The sequence below is a fragment of the Dipodomys merriami genome, unplaced genomic scaffold (genome assembly GCF_024711535.1).
Source record: "Dipodomys merriami isolate MVZ:Mamm:240054 unplaced genomic scaffold, mDipMer1.0.p SCAF_81, whole genome shotgun sequence".
NCBI classification, from domain to species: Eukaryota; Metazoa; Chordata; class Mammalia; order Rodentia; family Heteromyidae; genus Dipodomys; species Dipodomys merriami.
The window spans coordinates 2747726-2775502 of NW_027206413.1; the positions used below are offsets into that span (position 1 = coordinate 2747726).

The 27777-nt window shown below is 38.6% G+C and overlaps 1 protein-coding gene across 1 annotated transcript in view; it reads left to right on the forward strand.

Moving 5' to 3' along the window:
• Positions 1-26708, forward strand: part of LOC138819727 (protein Largen-like) — an 88687-nt gene extending 61979 nt beyond the window's left edge. The window contains exons 2-3 of the mRNA XM_070011280.1: positions 25986-26497; positions 26561-26708. Of these exons, the coding sequence (XP_069867381.1) occupies positions 25986-26497; positions 26561-26708 (660 nt within the window). The remainder of the gene's footprint in view (positions 1-25985; positions 26498-26560) is intronic.
• The last annotated feature ends 1069 nt before the right edge of the window (positions 26709-27777 follow it).

The following is a 27777-nucleotide window of genomic DNA, read 5'->3' on the forward strand; positions in this document are numbered from 1 at the left end:
ATCAGATTTTGGAATATCTACACAAGCTTTATGCATTCAAAATCACTAATTCTCTATATAATTTGAGAATTAAAGGTGATTTTTTAAAATATATAACAAAAATTAACAAAGTTGGAATTTTTATTTATTCAGAATTGTGTACTGATTTTACTTCTCTTGGACGTGATAATCTGAAATCTAATTTAGAAAATAAATTAGTTTTATAAACTTCATTTAGACAATATCTTCAAGGGTAAATGTTTAAAAGTTGTATCATGTTGGTAGAATCCTATACAAGACAGATCTTCAAAGTGTAGAAGAGATACAAAGTCTATAGCATGTGTGGGTAATAAATATGATTCTCTAGTCAATAACTCACATTTGCTATGTTCTGACCTAATTCTACATTGTAAGTGTTCAGGGTATTCATTTACTTTCCTCATATTCAGATTATGCAGCTGAGCCCAATAGAAATTATGCCACGTCATGGTGCTTACCTATCAATGCTTTACATTTAAGAAATACTAATTAATCCTTTAGAGCCATGGTATATATCATAGCGAAGTTAATTACATTGATATCAACGTAGGAGTCTTTTTAGCATAGGATAGCATAATTTGATTGTAAAGAATATGGAGTTCCAAAGTGACTTCTGACAGACTTGGAAGTGTATAGTCAATGCTTCATCCAATGATCTCCACGTGTCTGTCATATCTGAGCCAAGATAAGGTTTCCAAATGCATCATTGTTCATTCCCGGGCTGTAAGTATTGGAGAAAGAATTAGAAAGGCAGTAAGTGTTTAATTGATTTCCATTCAAGAGAACAAAAGAAGACAGCATTCTGTTGTTTTTACACAAGGCATAGTCTGGCTCTGATGGGCCACAGGTGGTTCTTAGGAGAGTTCTGAATGGTATTGCTTAGATCTCAGTCCACGTGTTATCAATTAAGAAGATACTCCAACTGGCGATGTAGATCAAGAGGTAGAGTTCTTGGCTAACAAGCACAAGGGCCTGTGCTAAAAATTCCATTGACTTGAATTCCAAAACTCAGTTCCTTCCTTCTCTTCCATTTTTAAAAGAAATAAGAGGAATGTCTGTTTTGTTTTACAGAATTCACGTCAGCATGCTCTTAGTAGGATGTTCTTTCTTGCGTTTCCACTTTGTCCTTTCCCTCCTGTGGAGATCATTCTCTTCTAACTGTAGCCTGGATCTCCACAGTCATTCTGTGATGCGCTCCTTCAAGTGCTGTGCTCTGGGAATTAAGTCCTCACACAGAGTATCCGTTGTTTCTTGGGCATTGGAACACCATGTCTGGATAGTCTGGCTTTTTCTTTCTTTCTTTCTTTTTGTAGTGGGCCTGTTTTTTACTTTATGTTATTTTTTGTATTCAGAACCGATATGCTGACAGAAGGGAAGAAAGATGGGTATCTTTTTCACAAGGCAGCCTGCCTTGGGACTATGTAAACATTGTCCTGGCTACATTATTTTGTCTTGAGACAGTTGTTTTTTTTTTGATAGAAGTGAGACTGAGTCGCTGCACTTAATGTAAAGCGCATGTAGGAGTCTGCAGATGTGTGTTAGGGAAGTCAGCTCATGCAGAATAACAGATTCTGTTTGTGCTGTGAGCTCTAGCAGAGTCTGGCAGAGTGCTTGGTAAATCTAGGAAGTGTGTCGGAACCTTTTCCTCACTCAGGCCTTAAAGGGGGAAGCATAAAAATACAGACAAGAGGGATCAGATTTCTCTAGCATAAAGCAGGATTTGTGTGGATTTGCATAATTCACCCAATGAAACAAAAGATAAAAATCAGCTTTACCCATCCAACATTAAGACTCCTAAAGGCAGAAACCTATAGTTTCTCCTTGTTTAATTCCCTGGGTTAAAATAAACACTCAAGATGTTTAACAGGCACATTAAATATTTCTGTGTGCCTCTTGATCAATAGATAAATGTTAGAATGTTTTCATTTTGTCGTACCTGTATTATGCAAAAATTTATGACCCCTCTTGTTTTAAGCAATCGTTATGATGGTTATTGCTTACACTACCAATACTGAATTAGATTTAGTGTCATACTTTCCAATTTCTTGCTTCACATAGTTTTCTAGCTCAGGTTATGTTTTCCTCTTCCTCTTCTTTCCTCTTTCTCTTCCACATTTTTCTCTTCTTGCTCTTCCCTTCCTTCTCATGGCAGTACTGGTGTTTGAGCCTAACACCGCTAGGAAGGTTCTACCCATCTGAACCATACTCTGAGCCATATTTTTGGCTATTATTGAAAAGGTAAAGGCTTCCTCAGGCCTTTTAGTTCGCCATGAAGTGAGTAGCTTCCTCTACTCTGAAAAGCAATGGGTCAACTAACGAAGGACTGAAACCCCCAAACTGTAGGCACAGGAAAATTATTTCCTTATTATCTCAGATATGTGTTATGGTGATAGAAGGCTGATTAAAATAACCTCCTAACCATGTTTTAATATTTTCAGTAACTCTTATTTCCCTACTTCATTTCTTCTTATTTCAACTTCTGTTTTCCCATTCAGCTCTACAAATTTGAGATTTAACGTCTTTATTTTGTTTATTTAATTTTTTTCCTTTAGTCACTTTAAGCTATTTGCCCCCACCCCCTAGGTATCAGTTTGAGATCCCTTTTTTACTGTAAAGGTGATGTCCAGAGGAGTTACAGTTACATTCATAAGGTAATCAGTACACTTCTTTTTGACCAGTGTTACTCATTCCTCATTTTCTCTCACTTTGCCACCCTCCCAACTCCCCCCTCCCTGAAGCTGTAAAGTTCTTTTCCAGGTTGGTGTCTAGTGAGAGTCACTGTTGCACCGGTTCACCCTTTGTCCCCCTTTCTGTACTTCCCCTTCCCTTCTGCAAATCAGATAAGACAAAGGGTACAGAAATCAAAAGCAGTGTCAACAGGGCATACATCAAGGGAAAAAATAAGAAAGAAAAAAGAAGTAACTGCAAACAGTACACTATAAAAAACCTCATTTCCATTTCTTGGGAATGAAAATTTAATTTTGTTTTTCTTTTGATACCTATGTCTTTTTTATGGTAAAGGTGATGTACAGAGGGGCTACAGTTACATAAGTCATGAGTACGTCCCTTTGTGAGCAGCGTTACCCCTCCATTTTCTCCCGTCTTCCCTCTCCCCAGGTTGCAAAGTTCATTTCCAACCGAGTGTCCCATGAGCATCACTGTTGTATTGGTTCACCCCTTGTCCCACCATTTCTGTGATTCCCTTCCCCATATCAGATAAACATATACAGAACAAAGGCACCAAAATAAGAAACGGTGACAATGGGCAACAAACCAGAGAAGAGAAAAATGAAAGACAAAACAGAAATAAAAACAAAAAAAAACAAACCCTGAAAACAGTGTAAAAAAAAAAAAGACAGCAACCATAAAAAGTCTCATTTCCATATCATGGAGGTCATTTTGATTAGCATCATTTTATAAGGTGATACGTCTTTCCATTTCCTTATGAATGGGGTAATGTCATTTTTTCTGATGGAAGCATAGAATTCCATTGTGTGTGTGTGTTTGTATTACATTTTCTCTATCTGTTGACCTACTGAGGGGCATCTGGTTTGATTCCCTATCTTAGTTATGGTAAATAATGCTGCAATGAACATGGTTGGGCTGATAGGTTTAGTGTGGTCTTGAATTGTCATTTGGGTAAATGCCCAGGAGTGGGATTGCTGGGTCGTAGGGGAGCTCTATGTTTAGTCTTTTGAGGAACCTCCATAGTGCTTTCCAGAATGGTTAAACAAGTTTACACTCCCACCAACAGTGTAGTAGTGTTCCCTTTTGGCCACATCCCTGCCAGCATCTGTTACCATTAGTTTTCTTGATAATGGCCATTCTAACTGGAGTGAGGTGGAATCTCAATGTTGTTTTGATTTGCATTTCTGTTTTTGGCTAGAGATATTTCATTTGTTTATTGGCTGTTCTCACTTCTTTTTAGCTTATCTTTTCTGTTTTTCTTTTTTCATTCTTGAGTTTTCGCTGCCAACTTTCGTGCTATTATAACTCAAGGTCATAGTAGCTTTCATTGTACATTGTCATTTTTAATGTAAAGACCTCTTACTCTTTAAAACCTCTTAAACTCTAACTTGTAATCTTTCTGCCAGATGGTCTTCTGCTGACCAGAGTACTTTGCTCCCCAAGTGCTCCCAGCTTGAGTTTGCCAAGATGTGTAAGTTTGATAATGTCGTATCCTGAGAAAGATAAGATACATTTTATAGAAAGTGCTGTGTATGTGTGTGAGAGAGAAAAAAGAGAGAGAAAGAGAGACAGAGACAGAGCTAGAGAGAGAGGAAGAGAAATAACATTTTGTTGTTATAACCAGAGTACAGAAAGCATCCTTGCTGCTGCCCACCAGCTCCTACTGGGACAGCGGTTCTAGGCATCTCCACCACGGTTACTCTGTTACTGTGCTGCTTATGAGACTCAGACACCAAGTCCCTGATTATTTAAACTAATGGTGTCCTTGGTTTCCTTTCCAACATTTAGTTCAATGCCAGTTTATTAGCTTACATTTCCATCTGTGGCACTTAGAGAGTCTATATCTTATTTCAGCAAATCTAGAAGCACATGAGAGTGGTGTTCATGTTATCTGGTGTATTTAATTTAATAGATTTTGAGAAGAAAATTCTTCATCAGTTGGGTACCAGTGGCTCAGTCAGTAACCTAGCTACTGAGGAGCTTGAGATCTGAGGATCACAGTTCAAAGCCAGCATGGGCAGAAAAGTTTGTGAGATTCATCTCCAATTAACCAGCAAAAAGGCAGAAGTGGAGCTGTGGTACTAGCCTTGAGCAAAATAGCTCAGGGAAAGCCCCAGGCCCTGAGTTCAAGCCCCAGGACCATCTCTCTCTCTCTCTCTCTCTCTCTCTCTCTCTCTCTCTCTCTCTCTCTCTCTCTCTCTCTCTCTCTCTCTCTCTCTCTCTCTCTCTCTCACACACACACGCACACACACACACACACACACACACACACACACAGTCTTCACTGTCCATTAGTGATTTAGATATATTTTCTCTAACTATTCACAACCTACCACAAATTAACAAAGTTTTAATACTTGGAATTAATATTATAAAGAAAAATATATAATAACTTGATAATAAGATATAAACAATTAAACTTCAGAGGGCATTTACTGCACTTAAAATACATGGTCTCATTTCTATATCACTACAGTAAAACATGTTGATATTTTAAAGCCAATGATTCTGGAATATATTAGGAGCCTGAATTATTATTTTTTCCTTTTGACCACTCTCTTTCGTTCCTATTTTATTGAAGCTTTTCAACTCACTATCTTCTACATATATAAAAAAATCTCTTAAAACAATCCTCATTTAGCAATTCAATTGTTGGTGTGCTTTGAATGTTATGCAAGATAATACACAAAGATAAGGAAATACTGAGACATTTGGTTGACATTGTGACATCCCCATTAGAGGGAACTTTAGACACATGTATTCTTACATTACTCTTGGTTTGATAGGTTGATACCTTTCACAGTATCCTTTCTAAAACAGTCAGGTTATTTCATCAAGGCCATTCATAGGATAGTATAGTATTTTTAAATAAAAGTGTAAGTGTTTAAATAATGGCCTGCAAAATCAAACTTAAGAAAACTAGACCCAATTCTTTTTTAGGAAAATTTATAATACCTAGAGACCAAAATAATTTCTTTAACAGTGACAAATAAAAGCCAAAAATATGTTGGAACTTGCTCTGCATTTAATCATGTATTAGATTGTATTTGTTTAATACAAATTTTTAGTAGTATAGGCATTTCTTTGTGATATTTACATACATGCATATATTTTGATTAAATTTCTCTCTCTACTATTCATTCTTACTCTCCTCCCTCCTTTTAAAGCAATTTAACAGGTTTCCCTAGTTGCACGCATTTGAAGTACTTCAATCCTGCTCACCACCTCCTCACCCTCTCTGATCTCTCTGATTTCCACCCCCAAATACCCCATCCCCATTTTACATTGGTGTCAGTTATTTTTTAATTTATTTACTGTTCTATATTACACACAGGAGAGGAAATATGTATTATTTTTCATTTATTTCATTTAACATGATGCTTTCCAAATCATTTTTCTGCAAACAACATAATTCAATTCTTCTTTACGGCTGAATAATATGCCATTGTGGGTGTGCACCTCATTTTCTTCATCCATTCATCAACTGAAGGACCCCGAGGCTCATTCCATATTTTGGATATTGTGAAGTGTTACTATGAACACGAATGGGCAAGCATCTGTATTCTATTTTGACTTCTATTCCCTCAGACACATACCTAGGAGTAGTACAGCTATCATATAACTATCATGATAGTTTTGTCTTTAATTTTGAAGAACTTCTGTGATGGTTTATTCTATGCAAATGTCCCAATAACTGTGTATAAGAGTTCTACTTTCACCACCATTTGTTGTTATTTGTTTGTTTTCTTGAACTAGAATGAGATGGTTGTAAGATGAGAACAACTAGAGGAATAAAACATAGAAACCCTTGAAGATATAATCTTAGATAATGTCTTTTGTTCAGAAAACAGGAACAAAAATTAACAAATGTTATTGCATCAAACTTAAGTACTTCTTCATGGCAAAAGAAACAGTTACTAGAATCAACAGACAACAGAGAAAATGAAAGACAGTCTTCACCAGCTATTTATTGTATAAAGGATTTAGATCCACAATATACCAAGAGATCCAAAACTATACACTATGAGAACAAAGAATCCAGTCTTTAAATGATCACATGAATTGAAGTTACCAAAGAAATACAAGATTGATATATGTGTGAAAAAATGTTAATATCCTTAGTCACAAAGGAAATGCAAATCAAAATGGCATTGAGATTCTATTTCACTCAATTCTAACAAGTTCCCAAAATTCCATTATTATTTTATTTATGAGGAAGTTGTCTGAGGTGTTTAGAACTTCAAAGCCATTCTGGAATTTGTACTGGTTCATCTGTAGTTTGGCTGCACAATGTAGCAAATCTCTCTCTCTCTCTCTCTCTCTCTCTCTCTCTCTCTCTCTCTCTCTCTCTCTCTCTCTCTCTCTCTCTCTCTCTCTCTCCTTCTCTCTCTTTCCTTCCCTCTCTCCTTCCCTCTCTCCCTTCCTCCCTCCCTCCCCGTGTCTCTTCTCTCCATCCCCTCCCCTCCCCTCTTTTTTTCTCTCCCTCTCACATATAGAAATACACATACCCAGACATACACACAAAGACCGACGTATATCATACATACATACCAACACACTTTATTAGCACTAACACACATGCACCAACATGCATTATGATAAATATACCTATGACTTGTAGTCTATACCTTAGAAACAGCTGGACATATGTCTATTATTTCACTAGGGTGAAAAAAGCAATATTCCCAAGATTCAGTTTATAATAGTGATGCCAACATGGATTGTTTGATTTGTGGCAAATGCTACAGTCCTTATTAAAGATATTATTTTAGAGGAATTGAAGAATGAATTTTATAGACTTAATGCCCAGGCTGTAATTATACAATTATAATTATTGTAACTATATAATTATCTAAATTATTGCAACAGATTTCATTTCAAACATCAATATCTAAGGACTTAATTTAGCATCTGTATTTTTTCTACACATAACATTTTAATGAATAATTTTTCCCATTTTAAGTAAATTATCTTTTTGGTGCTTAGTCATTGGATATCTAGTAAAGACTGTATTTAGTTAGTACATTTTTAATGTTTCATTGTTTTGGCTTTCGTTTTCCTAAGTTTTTAAATTCTAAAATTGTTTGGAAATAAATCTTACTTAAAATTAGAACAGGTTTTAATATAAGATCAGCTTTAATAAAGGATTAAACTACTTTTTTTTATATATTTGCCTCTATTATCTTCTGTAATCTTGTTGACTAAATTGAGCTAATGAAAAATTCTATAAAAATGACGTTTATCTGCTCAAAACCCAAAGCATCAAAATGATAGCATTCCTGTTGCTTCTTTTCCTCACTTTTAGTTAATATCATTGAATTCAGACCAGTGACATATAAGTAAAGCTACAAGGACTTTTATCTTGATAGCCTTAATATGCTGAATGCCAAATGGGAAAATAAATATGAGAAAGGCACCCACAAAGGTTTTGGAAAGGTCATCAACCTAGAGCCCCAACGATTTGCAATCCACTGTCAGTCAGATGGCATGTCATATATTTCTTTTCTTCCATTTTCATTTCACACATGTTTATATTGTTTTCATCACAATAACCCCTCCATTGGTTGCTTTCCCCAACCCTCTACCCCACTATTGTTCAACATCTTCCAATGAAATTCCATGTGCCAACATGAACTCATACACAGATGCAACATATTTTTATGCGAATTGGCAATTTTTACGTTTTAGTCATAGGAGAGTTTGGTGTCTCTCCTAAGCACGTACATAGGGATAAGAAATTGCAGTCACATTTTTCATTGATGTTGTGTGCTAACAAATGGAGTCCTAGCCATTTCAGTCAAAACAGGATGTGAATTTTGATGCATTTTGTTCAAAGGGTAAGATTTGTCCAACTCTTTTATTAAAAAAATTAGAATGAATGATGTCATTTCCCTTTTAAAAAAAGAGAAAGAAAATAAGAACAAAATCTACTCCTACAGCCATGTTTCAGACACATAATTTCCCTTTTGTTTCTCTAGCATATTGGTAGGAAATGTCCCATATTTGAAAAGAGCATGTTTACTCACCAGCCCATTCACAAATTCTTTCCTCTAAATGAATTGTGCTGGGATTACCACCCATAATTACATCATATTTAAGTAACATTCAAGGAAGTATAAATTTGAATGTAGTAATGTTTGGAAAATGGTTAAAAATATGATTTTCCCATTGTTGGGGAGGGCAATGTTAAAATATCGCCAGTCTTTAGAAATGAGCCACAAAATGTCCTTTAGTCCTTTTGCTACTATAACCACTAAAATTCCTGTTAAATATCTATATTATAAAACTGGTGAGTTTTATAAGCTATGACTTCAAAGTGTAAGATGGCTCATATCCTTCCATGCTTATGCACGCGGTGGTGTCTTTTCCAGACAGGGCCTCAGTAATCCTGAAGCAAGTGGTGTTTCAGGAGCATAGAGTCCAGTGGACTTTCAGCTGAGTCTGTAGAGTTCATTGACAGCTCATAGAGACCTGGGTTCTGAACCCACTCATCACCTTGCTACTGGGTCAATACCAAGGTAATCTGCTGAACTCCCCTAATCTCCACTGTCCACTTCCAAGAAATAGGAATGATGACAGCTGCTTTATAATGAAGATTAGATCATTGCTATAAAGTTATTATTTGAATTCCAGGCATAAATTATTGGAGGAGTGAGTGATATTCAGGAGTTACAAGTCCCTCAAAAATAAACATAAATTTAATTTCATATGTATATATACATTTATCAAATTGCAAATGTACACATACATCAAAATTTCAAAAATACCATGATGATATCATTGAGTTTTCATTAAAATATAGACATTCCATGGAGGGTAGCGACAGGGGAAACATGACCTTTGCCAGGATAGTTCTGAGGGTAGCTAAACGTATAAAAAGTTTTACTTTTACATGGTGGTTCATGCCTATAATCTCAGCTCCTAAGGATGCTGAGATCTGAGGATCTTTTCAGGAAAGAGGTAAACATACAGGTAAAAGGAGGATCATCAGGCAAGATCAAAAGTCAAAAAAAAAAAACCCATTAGACTATTTGAATCTTATGTGTAGTAGAAGAGAGAATGAAAAACTAAGGGCATGACATGAATGGGTTCATGTTAGTAGCCATTAAAGAGAACTGAATGTCTCAGAGACAGTGATGTGGTAAGTACACTGCTTCGGTCAAAAAAGCAGAGCTGTGAATGTCAGGTGGACAAGAAAGGAAGAGTGGATATGGGTTCTGTTAACAGGCTGTATCAACCGTAAGGAAAGTTATTGGGGTTATTGGTGGTTAGAAAATGAAGAAAACTGAAATTAATACATGTTAGTAATATCATAGATATAAATAATGAGGACTTAAATATAAATAGAGAAGGAATAAAATACAAGAACACAGCAATAGAACTGCAGATATCAGTAGCAAGAATCTAATTTTCTTTTTTTTTTTTCAGAGATTATGAGCCACAGAGTCAGTGTATTAAGTTCAGGAAGAGCAATGGGTATTCGCTGACTTATTTCCAGCTCCTGTTCTGTATAAGTGATGCTTAGTAGGGAAAATTTTTAGAGGCTGGACATTAACAGTAATCAAGGTTGGATTAAACTATTTTTAGAATGAAGTAATAATCACTTCAAGCAGACACAAGAGATCTAATTACTAAGAAAAGTAGTAAGATATGAGCATAAGATAGAAAGCACAAAATGAGATGGTTAAAGTAAGAAATACCATGTTACAATGACAAGCTTCCGCCAGTAATTATATTATTACTCTCTAGTAGGAGTCTTGGCTATAATCATCTATTTGTAGAACAGAATTGGTCTGTTAGATGTTCAGCCTTTCCTCTATTTTTTAAGTAGATGACATTAAAATATTTCAGATGCATAAAATCTGCTTCATTTTGATGAAATTTGGGAGAAAGGTTTTGTTAAAAATTGCTTTATATTTTGGTGATAAACACGTCTTTGCCAAGAAATTATTTCCTTTTAGACTAGTTATTTATAATAAGTTTGAGCTTATTTGCTCTTGGTTTCTGACTTGATAGATTTAAATGGACAAAGTTTTTTATGAAGTTTATTGTGTCATTTTTCCACTTATTTCTTTACTGATTCCAGTCTTCAAGTGTTACTCATAGCTACAGTTTTAAAAATGTAAATGTTTCTTGTCTAACCCCTGTACTTTTTATAAAAATTTATAACTCTATGCAATTCTTTTAAAATAAATTTCAATTATGTTGCAGCCTTTGTAAAAGTATCCAAGAATCATAATTTTATTTTAACACAATTTTCTTACTTTATAAAAGTTATTGTTTAGTAGTTATAAAATACAAAATCTAAAATATAAAATACAAATTGCCACTTTATATAAAATATTGAAACCCTGATATTTGGACCAGCTGGTAAATAAAATAAATGCATGTGCTACAAAGGTAGAATTTAGAAAAAGAGGACTTATCCCTATTGGATGAAATTTCTTGTTTATAAGGTGCTGGCTGGTAGTGAATCTGAGATCTCACAAATGTTAAGCAAGGTCTCTCCTTAGGAGCTGGTTAACTCAATATTTGCTTTGGTTAATAATCAGCTCACAAATTTCAGTTACCTGTTAGTATGAGTGGTTCTATCCACTGCTATCATGGATGTGATAGCATGGAGGAAATACACTGTCTCTGGGATTTGAGCTCTATTTTAATATAGTTTTCTCTTTTTGAAGTTTAGCATACGGTTTAAAGTGATACAACTGCAAAGGCATAAGTTTTCCCTGAAAAATTACAAATTCTTTGTAACATGACTTATTGCTAGTAGAAAGATCATTTGCCTCAGTATGAGTAAAGTTAGCAGAATCTGTAAAAATTGTGATCATACATACATATGTATATATACATTTACTTTTATGAGATGTCCAGTTAAGATCAATTCAGATGGAAGGGTGAGCACTGAGTGTGAGCATGTGATGCACATGGGCTTTTCAAAGCCTAGGATTGGTCATTACAAAGCCTAGGATTGCTTATTACAAAGCCTAGGATTGATTATTACAAAGCCTAGGATTGGTTATTACAAAGCCTAGGATTGGTTATTACAAAGCCTAGGATTGATTATTACAAAGCCTATGAGAGTGGATTGATATAATTTTCTCTACAGCATGTGAAAAGTGTATAATATTATTTTCTGGGTTGGTAGATTAATATATTGTACATATTTAAGCTACAGACATAACTAAGACTTTTCAGTTTTATTTCCATTAGCACTTATAAATTGCTCTTTTCCTGTGCATTCCAATGATGGTAATAAAAAATGAGCCTTAGCAGCACTATTCACAATAGTCAATCTATGGATTAGTCTAGGTTTCCATCAATCAATGAATGGATAAAGAAAAATATCACATTTTTTACACCGAGGAATATTATACAGTCATAAGGAAGAATAAAATTGTTTTGTTTCTGGAAAAATTGATGGGAAATCATTGTGTAGAGCAAAATGAGCCAGACTCAGAAAGACAAATTCACATGCTTACTGTCCTATGACGTGTCTGTGCACACACAAACATACATTCTTGTATGTATAACAAGAGAACTTTTATTTGCACAGGAACCATCAGGAGAGCAAAGAGAACAAAACGTTGGGGGGTGAGAGGCTGAATGAGTCTGAATTACATTGTATGCATGAAAGAAATCAGCATAATGAAATTCATTAAAATTATTAATTTTTGTGGGTTGTGGGGCTTGAACTCTGGGCCTGGGCGCTGTCCCTCAGCTCTTCAGCTCAAGGCTAGCACTCTACCACTTGAGCCCCAGCACCACTTCCAGCTTTTACTGCTTATGTGGTGCTGAGGAATTGAACCCAGGGCCTCATGCATGCAAAGCAAGCACTCTACCACTGAGCCACATTAGGAGGAGGATAAGAAAGTAACAGAAGGAAGGAATATCACAAGGTATATTGTATATATGTATACACACATGCCTTTGTACAATTAATAAACTTGAATAAAATGTAAAAGAATGGGAATTAGGAAAAATAATGTCATTATTGATTTGTTAATTGTGATAAATGTACTGCAGTAATATGAAATGATAATAATGAAAACTGAATGAGGGACATCTGGTAATTCTCTGTATTTTATTCTTAGTAATTCTATAAAGTTACAGATGTCCTAACATAAAAACAGTACTGAAAATAAAACTGTACAACAGTGTAGAAACCTCATTCACGTAATATTCAGCCAAAGAAGCTAGACATGAGTTGGTATGAGATATTCATTTTCGTACAAAGATTGAAGTTAGGCAAAATTAATTAATGCCATTAAGGAAAAGAGTTTCATCTGGAGATAGACTGACTGGGACACTGGGATTTTGTGGAGGGTTCGATGTTTGTATGTTTGTCTCTGTGTTGCTCACATGAGTGTGTTAACCTTGAAAACCTAATTAGCCTATGCTTAAGATTAGACTTGTCTCTCTACTATACTTACAAATTTTAAAGATTTTATTTTAGCAGAATTTGGATTATATACCTTATAAAAGTTTTGATTTGAGAATTAAATATCCAATTTAAGAAAAATGACTCTGAGAGCATACATTGAGGACACAATAGTATCAACCCATAAATAGAATACGTAAGTCCAACAGCAGGATTTTTGAATGATTTATATTTCATTTTGTAAATTTATCAATATTCGTACAATTGTTTTAACGTCTGTGTGCTGGTACTCATGCATGCATGTAGGGTCTGGGTGCTGTTCCTTAGCTTTTTCCCTCACAGCTTGCTCTATCATGTAAGCCATAGCTCCACTTCAGCTTCTTCTGGTGGTGAAATTGTGTTAACGTCTTAGAGATATATTCTAAAGCAAAAGACAATCCTTCAAACTCATCCTCATTCTCATCATCATTCTTACTGCTCAGAAGGGAAAGCCAAAATATTTAGAAAAATATAATGGAAAGAAAAGCACTCTTTAAATATTAGGAATGAGCATAGAAAGAGAGAGAGAGAATATTGAATGAATCACCAAAGAATATAATTCAATAAAATACATAATATAAACAAGAAAAGCTTCTCATTCATGAAGCATTTTATGGTTATATTTAAAGGTTCAGTACAAAGGAAGACAAAGGCTCAGGCAGTAAAAATAAAAGAGAAAATGAAAAACAAGAAGATATTAAAGTACTAGAATGGTAAGATCAGCACGGGAAACCTGTTGTCCAGCACCAACTACCAGAGATGATCAGGATGAAAGAAGAAGTGGAAACATAATACATACATATATAATATGTAACATTATGCATAACTATCTCAAAACAAAAGCTAATGGTATTAGTGTCTATTTAATGAAATATACATATATTAACTTATTTAGTCATGAATGCCACTCATAATTACTGATCACATACTACCTGGCAGAATATATACTAGTCACTGGTGAGAGAAATTATACGCAAGATAATGTTTCCAATCCCTAGTTTCCTGTTACCTTGTTACTTGAAGTTTGTGCTGAGTTTAGCCTGCTGTAATGATGAATACTTAATTCTGTGGTACTTAATGATAATTGCTCCTTTTTCCTTGGTGACTGTGCAATGGACTCATTGATATGAAGTCCATAAAATTTACTTCAAACAGTAAGAAACAGGTATTTACAATGCTGATGGGGATTTTCAATTAGAAGGATTTTCTTTAGTTCAATATTTGACTTAAAAATATTTTTAGTGATTCTAACTGATTAATGATGAAAGAAAATGTGAAGGTAGCTGGGTCAACTTATTGCAGACATATAGAAATTGTTGTATAATAAGGAAAAACAAGTAGAGTTGAACAAGAAGTATAAGTCCTTTAGTGGTTCTCATGAATTGAGTTAGTATTTTATTGGGAAAAGAAGGAGTTCTTTAAGGCAGGGTCGGTTGTGTTACCTTAAACTCAAAACCCTGCTGTCTCAGCCTCCTGAGTAGCTAGGACTACAACAGTGGACCACAACCCACAATTGTACTTTATTTTTTGTTTAACGTTTCTTTTGTTTATAATCTCAGGGATGTTTTCTATGGCATTGCCCATTAAAATGCCCAAATACCAGAGACAGCAGAATAAAACATGCAGTACAGTCGCCCTGATAATGAAGATTTGGATGAGAGAGATGGAGGATTGGTTTGTAACCTCATCCCATCCCATGTTTTCAAATAAAGATGGCCAGATGAGAGAGAGAGGGTGGGAAGAATTGGAGACCCTCTTAAAGGGTCAGATTGAGAAAAGTTCTTCATGTTCTTGATTCTTTCCAGGCCTTGGACAGGTTACAGCTAGTCAGGAGATGCCTTGAATCTTCATTGCTAGTCAGCACATCTCTAATCCAGTCTTCTTCCTCTCTGCATTTAAATCAGGTAATGTGACATCCCACTGGGCACTTAGATTTGGAACACAACAAAAGACCCATAATTTGCCAAACCTCTAAACGCTTAGGTTTCCGTAGTTCATTTCAATATTCTCCAAATACTGCCATGCATTTTTACGTGAATGAATCTCTTGGGCCCTGATTACCACATTATAACAGGGTTTTATTGTACTTTAAATTCTTGTAATTGAAATTCTGTGATTAGCCTACAGAGAAAACAGTAAACAGCATTGCTTGATTGTGTGATTAATGTAAAGTACTTCATGTCCTTGGCTCTTATAGCACTGATTTCTCTAGATATAAGAGGAGTGAAAACTGATATGTTAAAAACTGCTTTCCCATGATCCCTCATGTCATAGTGAAGTTTATTTTAAAAAAGACAAAACTTGCTTAAAATTGAAAGGGGAAGATCACTCCAAACTCATTCTATGAAGCCAGCAAAACCCTCATCCCAAACCAGATAGGGACTGATCAAAGAAAAGAGAAACAGAAACTCATCTCTTCCATAAACATTGATGCAAAACTTCTCAATGAAATTCTGGCCAACAAAATTCAACAACCACAAAAAAAAATCATACACTATAACCAAACAGGATTCATTCCAGATTTGCCAACCTGGTTCAATATACATTTATATTTTATTTAAGTTTATCTGTTTTGAGGAGGGTAGGGGCAAAACCAAAGAAATATTGGGACAAAGGGTGAACTAATTCAGCAGTGATACTCACTAGAGACTCTGTTGAAAATGAACTGTACAACTTGCTGGGGAGGAATTTAGAAGGGGGAAATTGGGAAAAAACGAAGGAAGAGGTGACACTTCAAAAAGAAATGTACACACTACCTGATCTATGTAACCCCTCTGTGTATCACCTTTCCAATAAAAATAAATTAGAAAAAATTATACAACTAAACTTGCTAATAGTAGTATTCACTCTTCAAAAAAGTACTTATTAATATTCTTATCAAGACATACCAGAGCAGGGAGAAAACCATTCTTAGTATAAATATTAGCACATAAAATCCAGTATACCTATATATGACTACACATCTTAGTTAACATATATCTGACTAAACATTTTACTATTTTACAAACTGTTAATCTGTTACTGCTCAGTACAAATATATATATATATATATATAAATTATTGATATAGTCAATGTTAATATACACAACTGATGTTTGTGATTTTTATTTTATTTCATATATAATTGTGAAAATACTGTACAGAGGGGTTACAATTACATGGGCAAGGTAATGAGTACATTTCTTTTTTTTTTTTTTTTTTTTTTTTTTTTTTTTTTTTTTGGGTCCGGTCGTGGGGCCTGAACTCTGGGCCTGGGCGCTGTCCCTCAGCTCTTCAGCTCAAGGCTAGCGCTCTACCACTTGAGCCAGAGCACCACTTCCGGCTTTTTTCTTTTTGCTTATGTGGTGCTGAGGAATCGAACCCAGGGCCTCGAGCATGCAAGGCAAGCGCTCTACCACTGAGCCACCTTCCCAGCCCATGAGTACATTTCTTATCAAGCATTGTTGCCTTCCCCTCCCCCCAAAAGTTGTAAAGTTCGTTTTTCAACATAATGTCTTGTACATCTCATTGTTACAATGGGTCCACCTGAATCCCTATTTTTTTTTATTTTTTTATTTTATTTTTTTTTATTTTATTTGAGAACATACTGTACAGAGGGGCTACAATTACATGGGCAGGATAATGCATACATTTCTTACCAAGCATTGCAGCCTCCTCCTTTGTTTACCCTTCACCTCCCTTCCCCGCCTCCCCCCTCCCCCCACCCAATTATACCCCCCTCCCCCCCACACACCGACATTGTAAAGTTGGTTTTGACATGACATTTTGTACTTCTCATTGTTGCAACAGGTCCACCTGAATCCTTAAACGACTTGTTTGTCCCCATCTCCTCCACATGTTATACTGACATCAAATATAGTGAAAGCGGGGGTTACACTGTGGGGGAGGGACATACAAAGCAACAAAGAAATAATCTTATAAATGCGTTAGAAACACATGCATGAAAGAAACGAAAACATTAAAATACATATTTAAGGGTTCATTTTCCTAACATCACATTATCTGACCTTTTCCACTTGACTCATACCTATACTAGATATTGCAAATAAGGGAAACCATGGGACCTATGCTTCTTTGGGCCTGGCTTACTTCACTTAATATATAATTTTTTCCAAACCTTTCCATTTCCTAACAAATGGGGAAATGTCATTCTTTCTGATGGAGGCATAGAATTCCATTGTGTATATATACCACATTTTCTTGATTCATTCATCTACTGAGGGGCATCTGGGTTGGTTCCATATCTTAGCTACGGTAAATAATGCTGCAATAAACATAGTTGTGCTGGTAGCTTTAGTCTGGTCTTGTTTGTGATCATTTGGGTAAATGCCCAAAAGTGGGATTGCTGGGTCATAGGGCAGCTCTATGTGGAGTCTTTTGAGGAACCTCCATACTACTTGCCAAAGTGGTTGAACAAGTTTACACTCCCACCAAAAATGCAGTAGGGTTCCCTTCTGTCCACATCCCCTTCAGCATCTGTTGTTATTAGAGTTCTTGATTATAGCCATTCTAACTGGGGTGAGGTGGAATCTCAATGTTGTTTTGATTTGCATTATGGCTAGGGAGGTTGAGCATTTCTTCATGCGTCTATTGGCCATCCTTCTTTCCTCTTCAGAGAAGTTTCTCTTTAAGTCTTTAGTCCACTTATTTATTGGGCAGTTGTTTCTTTGAGGATTTGTTATTGGGGAATTTTTTGAGTTCCAGGTATATTTTAGATATGAGATCCTTGTCCATTATATGGCTAGTGAAGATCTTCTCCCAATCCATGGGCTTGCAATTGGAAAGCAACTCCATTTGTAATAGCCCCACAAAAAATAAAATACCTAGGAATTAACTTAACCAAAGAAGTGAAGGACCTCTATGATGAAAACTTTAAAACCTGAAAAAGGAAATCAAAATAGAACTTAGAAAGTGGTAAAATCTCCCATGCTCCTGGATTGGAAGGATCAACATTGTGAAAATGGCAATACTTCCTAAGGCTATCTACAAATTCAGTGCGATACCTATCAATATTTCAACCTCATTCTTCAAGGAAATAGAAGAGGCAATCCAAAAATTCATATGGAACAACAAAAGACCCCTAATAGCAAAAATGATCCTTAACAGTGCATGAGGAATATCAATACCAAATTTCAAACTCTTCTACAAAGCCATAGTAATCAAAACAGCTTGGTACTGGCACAAAAACAGACCTCAGGACCAATGGAATAGAATTGAAAACCCAGAAATGAACCTACAGACCTATAGCCATCTAATCTTCAATAAGGGAGCTAAAAAAGTAGAATGGAAGAAAGACAGCCTCTTCAGTAAATGGTGCTGGCAAAATTGGTTAATCACTTGTAGAAAACTAAAGCTAGATCTTTATATATCACCCTGCACCAGAGTCAACTCCAAATGGATCAAAGACTTCGGAGTCAAAGCAAACACCCTGAAAACAATACAGGATGGAATAGGAGAAACCCTAGGTCTCCGTGGCACAGGCCAAAATTTTCTGAAGAGACCCAGAAACACAGCAAATCAAAGAAAGGTTGGACAAATGGGAATGCACTAAATTGCAGAGCTTCTGCATGGCAAAGATCAATGTGTTTGATTTTTCTATATTAAATTATTTGGAATTTATTTAATTCACTTTCTAATTTATTTTTTAATTATCTTGAAGTGGTTGTTCAAATAGATTTCAAGTAAACATGTTGGTTTGTGAGTAAAATGCAACTTTATCAATTTGATCAGTGTTATCCCTTTCATACATGAAGACTTTTCAAGCAGAAAAAAATACCTAAATGCATTTGGTAGAAATATTTGAGGCTGGGGCTGGGAAGTTGGCTCAGTGGCAGAGCGCTTGCCTTGCATGCCTGAGGCCCTGGGTTTGATTCCTCAGCACCACATAAGCAAAAAGAAAAAAGCCAGAAGTGGCGCTGTGGCTCAAGTGGTAGAGTGCTAGCCTTGAGCTGAAGAGCTGAGGGACAGTGCCCAGGCCCAGAGTTCATGCCCCACGACCGGACCCCAAAAAAAAAAAAAAAGAAATATTTGAGGCTAAAAATTAAGAGAACTCAGGGAAGAGAGACTGGACATACTCTATTACATATATGTAACATATCTTACCTGTATTGTTTATATTTATTGTATGTATCCATATTTCATATATATGGAATATCCCTATACCATCACAAAATTAAATTTATTTTTATTTGCTAAGTGACCAGGATGGATGGTTTAATAACTAGTTCGATCACAGAAATATAATGGTTTACATATATTTTGATATTTGAGGGAGAATAGTAATTAGTAGTTCTCTTCTTGATTCTGGTCTCTAAGAACAAAGTACAAAGAAAGCAAGCTAAAGTTAAAATAATAAAAATAACCTCATATACATGGTGTTTTCCAGCAGGTTTGCATGGCTGGTGAGAGCTGATTACTCACAAGTGTTCCCACTGTGTGCTCACTAATGTGATTGTGTTGGCACAGTAAAACCAGCCTGGGTGAGTGTGACTGAACTGTGGACTTGGGTACTATCACAGTTAGCGACATCTTTCCAGGAGATTGCTGGTGGTTGAACAGTTAACCAAATACCTCTGTCTGGAAGCTTGTCTTCATCCAAATACTGAATACAAGTGTTCTCCACTTAGTCTCCCAGAGTGGGGACAGGTGCACACCACACACCTGCAGTCCCTGCAGCCAGCTTCCTTGGGGGAGGGGGACAAAGGAGGACCCTTCTTTGTGGTTCTTTCCAAATGTTCCTATTTGCCAGCTTCCCTAGGATCAGTGGAGGTGAAGCTGGCAAACAGTGCACTGGCAATTCCACTTGGAAGGAAACCTTAGGATGGGAAGCAACTTCTCCCCCCACGCACCATGTCCAGCTTCTGAGTTCTCATGAGAACTGGATGCTATCAATTCCATCACGCAGGCAGGAATTTAACATCCCATAAGGACAGTCTCTTCCTAGCCTCTTGAGCCTGCAACCCCAAAACCCATCATTGCTTCATGGTTATCTTTCTGAGAGTAGTCAGTGACTGTGCTCTTCTTACTGGACTCACACGTGAAAACAAAAGATGAAGATGTGCATTCACTTTAGGTCAAATCCAGAGTTTTTGCAGGTTTTTTTGTACTAATACACAAATTCATGGTTGAAGGCATTCTTCATGCTGTATGGAGAAGCACGTAACGGTGTAAACTCCCAGTGTGTAAATTCCAGACCGCTCACGTTCATAGAACATGGGCATCTCTGCAGCAGTGGAACAGTGTCACGGGTCTTCAAAGACATGCTCTGCCATACAGTTCTTCACAGGACACTTGTCAAAGTGCAAGGGAAGCATCAGGGAAATCGGGTAGGCAGGAGACACCCCTGCCCAGATCCCAAATAGTACAGTAATTCAATCCAAACTCTTAAGTTGTGGAGGGTTATTTCTACATTTTCTCATCCCCTATTTCTAATTACATTGCCTAGTGAAAGCTTGACAATTTGGTTAACAGATAAAAATAACATACTCCAATAATATATGTGCACACAGAACACCGATGAAGACACAAATACTTAACAAACTCCATTAATAAAATATCAACATTAAGATGCCACATCTATGCTCTTTGTTCTAATCACTTGAAAGTAAAGTGCTCATTTAAAAATAAATTATCTTTCAGATAAAATCCAGAAATTGTTCAATTATTTTCCCTTGTTCAAGTCCCAAAAAAAATAATGGGCAATTTTTTACTCTGCTCTCTACAGTCATAACCAAGAACCTATGTGTAATTCAACAATAGTTCCTACTCTTCTCCCTCAAAAGATTAAAAAAAAAATCTTATCAGTTCCATTACTTTAGTGGAAAATCTTGTGATCCATATAAAAAGCTATAATGAAAAGTCTATGAATATTCAATGTCAAAATCTATACATTCTGAAAATATATGGTTTCCAACAATATTTTAAATTGCTATATTAAAAGACACATTGCTCAGTTATCTCAGAGCATGCTGCCGTTATTTGCTAAGCCATTGTTTAAAGCACTTTTGAACAGAAAGCCCTTCAGTAATATATATTGATACCCATCACGACGTAAGTTAAGATGAATGAAAAGGCAGCTTTGATTTACAAATGATAAATACTGAATTTATAGACTTAATTGATGACTGTAAGACAGTGGAGTCATTAAAATTCTCATAACTATATGCACTACTTATAACTCATTTAAATTGTATTTGGTGATATATTTTTTGAGCAAGGCTTCATTTGTCCTCATACCTTCATGTGACGGCCGGGAGGACAGAAGGAGCCAGTCCCATCCGCCCAAGCTGGAGGGGGCAGAGGACTAGGAAGCGACACCCTGGCAAGCAGCAGACCCAATGTTACTTGATTGCTTAGGAAAGCGCGAGAGATGGACACATGCGCTTCAATGTTCTTTTCAGATCTGCAAAGAGAGAACACCACTGTGGTGACTTTATGTGGTGACTGAGTCCACAAAGCCAGGGGTCAGCACAGTGACCTTCAACCAATTAGGCAGGTTTGGCCGTTCCCATCTACTGCTTTTTTATGTATGTATTTTTTCTTGTTACAGTAAAGGTGATGTCCGGAGGGGTTATAGGTCCATGAGTCAGATAATGAGCACATTTCCTTTTGAACACCCCTTCCTTCACTCTACCAGTTTTTCCCTCCCGTCCCCACTCACAAATTTTCAATTGTTTGAAGATGTTTAAATTACCAAAATCTGCCTTTCTAGCTTCTTGGTGTTTCTCTAAAAGGACAGTGAGAGTTCAGCTGAGTGACTCATTCTTGTGTTCTCCACGCTCCACCCCGTGCCCCACTCTCTCTGTGTTCCTTCCTGCATATTCCCGTCACAAGCTGCCGAGTCCTGGTGCTGCATCTGAAAATGACTTTTCATTTTATGGCAAACACTAGCACAGTTATTGTGTAAATGCTTACCATTAGCCTTCTGAAGAAAATGCTGTCTGAATGGACCGATGTCAGAATTTGCTGGAAATGTTTAGTCACAGACTTGAATGCTTGTTACCACATGAAGAAATCATGTTTCCTAAAATCCATATGCAATCTCTAGCTTTTAATTTTTAAAATCCCAAACTACTTTGTCGAGACTCACAATTTTGTGTTAAATTGTATAATTAAAAACAATCCTTTCTTGTTCATAGAGTGGTGTCTTAAACTGGTAGAACTCTAGCCCTGAGCACAAAAAGCTCAGGGATCGAGCCACGGCCTTGAGTTTAAACCCTCTCACTGGCAAAAAACAAAACAAACAAAAAATCCTTTCTTAATAGAATCTTAAATGACACAATTTTTCCTTTTCTTTTCACTTAGACTGAGTGAAAGGGATTCTGTTTTGAGAAAACAAGCATATAGCTTGATTTTAATTAACCACATAATCAATATGCTAATAAAATTTCTGAAAGTAATTTCATGTAGATTTGGCATAAAAATATATATAATATTGGCCACTAGAGGGCTTCAATAATTTTTATAAATGAGTATGACATGTGCCAGTGAAGTTTTAAGTATAAAATTACAACATTTTATCTGGGATTATATTATATGAAACATGAAATCTTTTTATTGAAATGTTAAACTTAATGTGGGGAAAGAGGTAGTGTAGTTTCACAAATTAAATGTTTTACATTTTTTTCCTATGTTCATTGCCCTAACATTTTAAGTGTTAGAAAATATTGTACAGTTTGCTGCTTCTAGTATCATACAACAATATTTACAATATCTTTGAGTGCCCTTTTGGTAAAACTAAAAAACAGGAGATTTTTGTTGTAAATATTCTGTTCTCACAAAGAAAAAATAATGACAAAGCCTTTTGTGGACTTAGCAACAGAGTCAGGGGCATGAAAGATTACTTTTCAAAATTAATCCGATTTAAAAGAAAAAATGTGATGAAAACCTTCCTTGATTTTCAACATATGCATAATTTGTCTTTATAAAATATCTCTAAAGCCATGACAGTGAAGACAGCATCCTGGAAGGCCTATTCTACAGCAATTCCAAATTTGAAATTCTCTCTTCTCCTTTCATCTTGTTTATTCTAGTTCCCTAAATTAGACATGAAAGGCTATTTTAAAATATGATACCGCTTGCTCCATTATGAATGCTTGAACATGAGTTCAGGAAGAATATCATAATGCTTGCATACCTGGGTGAATCCAAGGATAATGTCTGCAGATGCATTAACGCTAAGTACACTCCCTTTGTAATTGAGTGAGAGTAAGTAGTTCCAAGTTCAGGAAGATATTCTAAAGATGGGCATTAGAGATTTTCAAATTTTTTTACAGATGCCAAGATAATGTAATAGAGACTCCCATTAGCATCATTTTCCATAATTTCCATAATGTTTTTTAATGACTTGCTTTATGGCAATGTCTTTTTATTTCTTCGTGACTCTGCAAAATCCGAACTTCTTCACTGGCTGTCCTTAAGTCTTACGGCTACCTGTGTCCTTTGGGATAAGTTCAAATTTATCCCGTGGATATTGATGAAACCCCATCGCTTTGTATTTCTGTCTTTACAGCTACTCATCCTAGCTTCCCCTTTTGTCTCTAGTGTTCATACTTTTTGAGAACCATATCCATCACACCCCTCCATGTTAGATAGAACTCTACTTTTGAAACTCTTTTCCTTCTTGTACTTTCCATTTTACTGTGCATGAAATTCTCTTCTATTTTTTTTAAAAAAATCTTTTAAAGTTCAGATATGAAAGTCACTTTCTCTCTTCCTATTCTAAATTAAGTAGGGAAATAATGCTAAGGAAAAAAGATCCAATTTTACTATCAATTAGTCTTAATTACAACTACATTGAAGACTCCTACCTTCAAGCCCACCAGTGCTCTCATCAAAAAAACATTTCTAGTGATGACCCTCTGATATTTTGATAAATGCTGTTATTGTCACAGTGCAATCACACGTTTTCAATATGGAGAAGATTGTGATTTTTTAACCAATAATTTAATATTTTAAGTAGTTTCTAAAGAAGTCAAGCACAGAATAGTATCATTTAAGTATCATTAGCAGAAATTACATACCAAACATTTATCTCTATATCTAAAATGTAGAAAGATGTAAAAAAAAAGCCAAAGTGTCAAGTTAATATAAATTGAGTTTTTGTACTAGTACATGAGCTTTGAAAAAGAGCTTGGGCTCTGTTCCTTAGCTTTTTCGCTCAAGGCCAGTGCTCTATGTCTTGATCCACAGCACCACTTCTGGAGTCTACCCGACTTCTTGTCCAGGCTAGCTTCAAGTTGCAATCTCCAGATCTCTGCCTCCTGAATACCTTGGTTTAGGCATGAGCCCCTGTCACTGGCCAATTTAAATATTTCTTTAAATACAAGTAGATGAAAGGGTATCATTTAAGTATTTTCCCTCACAGAAAGCTATCTGTGGGAATATTTTACACATCTTAAATGGATGTGTGTTTGTATGTTTGAAAAATAGAGAAATTAGTAATAAATGGCTTAAGGGCAATTTCATTATTTCAGAATTTCATAGGAATGCAGAGAACTGAAATCAGTATCACATGCATGTGAAAGGTACTTTATTCCCACACTTTCCCTTTCAGTCATTTATATTTATTCATTTAGTATGCATTTCCTATTTCAGCTATAAGACAGATTCACTGAGCTCTGGGAGATTATAGTCTAACCAAGGAGACAAAACATTAATGAACTAATAATCATGGTGTCATAGGATAGTGATGATGGGAAGAAAACAAAAGCTGACTGTAATCAGAAATATGCTCTGCGGAAGTTTCTGAAGCAAAAGTCTGGAAGTGGAGCTGTGGCTCAGCTGGGGTGACTCCCGTTCTTTCTGGGGGAAGCTCTTTCTGAGAGGACGTTGGAGCAGGGGCTCTTCTGCCAGGGGCTCAGCTGACCTTTCAGGAGGACTTTACCCTCCTTCCCACTGGGTACTGGTCTCTTCCTGTCACTTGACTGTGCTTCCTCGCAGAACCTGGCAGTTGGACTGTCAGGTGTCTGATGATCTGGTGGAGGTCAGTGCTATCTGGCAGATTCCCTGTTCAGTCACAGCAGCGTTTAGTTTTTGTGTCTTATCTTCTTGACGTTTACTGCGTACTTAGAACGCAGCACTGTAGAGAACTACGCACCCCTCACCTGGGAACCATCTCTGCCCCCTCGGGGCTCTGAGTCTTCTTTCCTTTGCTTCCGATATGATGAGTACACAATACGATTGAGAGAACGGTCCTCTCCACGCATGCGGTCATGTTCCCAGGATCCAGACTGCTCCATTTCCGTCCACCGAGTCCTGGAGCCTCCCACTAAAGTGGCCACATAGCCCCCTAGACATAGGGAACGTACGGACACTGTGGCCATGTGTGGGTAGGTTCTGGAATGTTTCTTCCAGAATAATCGAGCAATTCCTCATGGAGTGACTGTCTCCGACACCAAGTAGGAAACCAACTACTCCTGCAGGGAATTCGGATCTGACCCCTGGCCGACACGCAGAGATCGTCCCGGACGCGGTGAGAACGGAGGCCGCTGCGGATTGAAACCCTGACCAGTATTCGTCTTCCTGTCTGTCTTTCCCCGCCTTTGGAGGCTGGTGTTCCATGCGGGGAAGAACCAGGAGGGCAGGCCGGTGGGCTGCACAGCAGGTCAGGCCCGGCCGTGTGCGGTCAGGGGGGCGCAGGCACGCGGGCCCTCGGCTGGCGGCACAGGCCCCGCGGCCGGGAGCCGGCCAGGGCTTCGTCTGGGCGCCGCTTTCGCACCAGCCCAGCGCGGCCTCTGCCGGGCTGCGCGTCCCGTCTGCAGCCGAGGCGCCGCCCGATCGCTCCCCGGGCCCGCGGAGGGACGTCCTCAGGGCCCCGCCCCGTCGGCCCCGCCTCACCCCTGTCTGCTCTCTGCCCTAGGTCGTGGACCAGATTGACACGCTGACCTCTGACCTGCAGCTGGAGGAGGAGATGACGGACAGCTCCCGGACCGACACGCTCAACAGCAGCTCGAGCGGCACCACGGCCTCCAGCCTGGAGAAGACCAAGGAGCGCGCCAGGGCCCCGGCCCCGGCCCCGGCCTGCGCGGTGCTCACCGTGCTCCGCAAGCCCAACCCGCCGCCGCCGCCGCCCCGGCTCACGCCCGTGCGGGGCGCGCCGCCCGCAGGGGCCGACCCCGCCGCCCGCCCGGCCCGCCCCCGCGGCGCCCCGAACGGAGACGCGTGCGGCCTGCCCGGCGGGGCCGCCGACCCCGCGCCCGGCGGGGACCGGTGCCCGCAGGCCGCGCCGCGGGAGCGCGTGCGGTTCAGCGAGGACGTGCAGTACCACGGCTGCTGCCCGGGCTGCGACGCGCGGCGGACGCGGAGGGAGCGGGAGGGCCGCGCGCCGTGCGCCCCGACGTGCGCTCCGGGCAGGACGCCGCCGCCGCCGCCGTGCGCCCCCCGCGCGCCCCGCGCCCCGACGCCGCCCGGCAGGACGCCGCCGCCGGGCCCGAGCCTCCCCCGCCCTCCCGCCGCCCAGCCCCCGCCCTTCCCGCTGGAGAACGGCGGCCGCTTCCCCCCGCCGCGCCCCGCCGCCCTGCCTCCCCCCGCGCCCCCGCCGCACAAGACCATCCTGAGAAAGTCCACGACCACCACCGTGTGACCCGCCGCCCGGGGCTGCCGCGGATCCGAGACGGGGAGGCCCCAAGTTACCGACCAGCCGGGGCGAGCCGAGCCCAGCAGGGCAGTGGGTTAGTCCGGGCGAGCCAGGGCGTGCTGCGCTCGCGGCCCACCGCGCGCGTCCCGCCCTCGCGGCCTGCAAGGCCGCGGCCCGGGGGAGCCCCGGCTGGCCGGGTTCCGGCGGCCCGAGGGGCCCCCGCTGGCCGGGTTCGGCGGCTGACCTCCGCCCACCTTCCCTGGAGATGCAGATGCTTTTATTTATGGCGAGAGCAGGCTTGGGCCTCGGTTGGGCCTCGTTGGTGGATGATGGACCCGGGACCCGCGCCCGCCCCACCCAGCTATGCACTTCCACACGCCACGCTCCCTAACTTTGAAATTATACTTTTTGATAAGAGATTTTTTTAATACCGAAGGACTATTTTATTATGCTTTTCCAGAAGATGTTTGTCACTAGTTTTACATTACTCAATGCTGAGACAATACCAAAAAGTTTATTTTCTCTACTATATCGTTACGAATTACACATTCAGATAGAGGTAATACTGCATTTTCATCGGTGGGAAAAGCCTCGTGTCACCAAGTGGTCGTAGCCAATGCCCAAGCCAAACATTTCCCCAGAATTAAATGAAAGAAGTGGTTCATTTTATCCCATGTCCATATATTCAATGACGAGTTTGGACACGTTCACGGTGGATGCTATCAGAGCTTTCTAAACTGATAGCACCATCCATGTTGTGAGGGTATCTTACACACTGGGATAACAATTCAGTTCCAGGCTGATCCTTCTAGAATTATCTGCTGAACTCATTATGCTCAGCCGCCCTCCTTCCCCTCCTTCCCAGCCTCCTTGCAGAATGATGTGCATTATACACCAGCCAATTGAAGCTGTGATTTTCTTGCCATCTACATCAGCAAGCTCTCTGCCTTCCTGAAACTATCCAGATTTATGGGAGAATTACAGAACAAAATGTCGATGTTTCTGGCAATAAGAAGTAATCAGCAGCAGCCCTAAACGTTTTTCTTTGGAATTGAAAGCTGTCATAGTTCTTTGC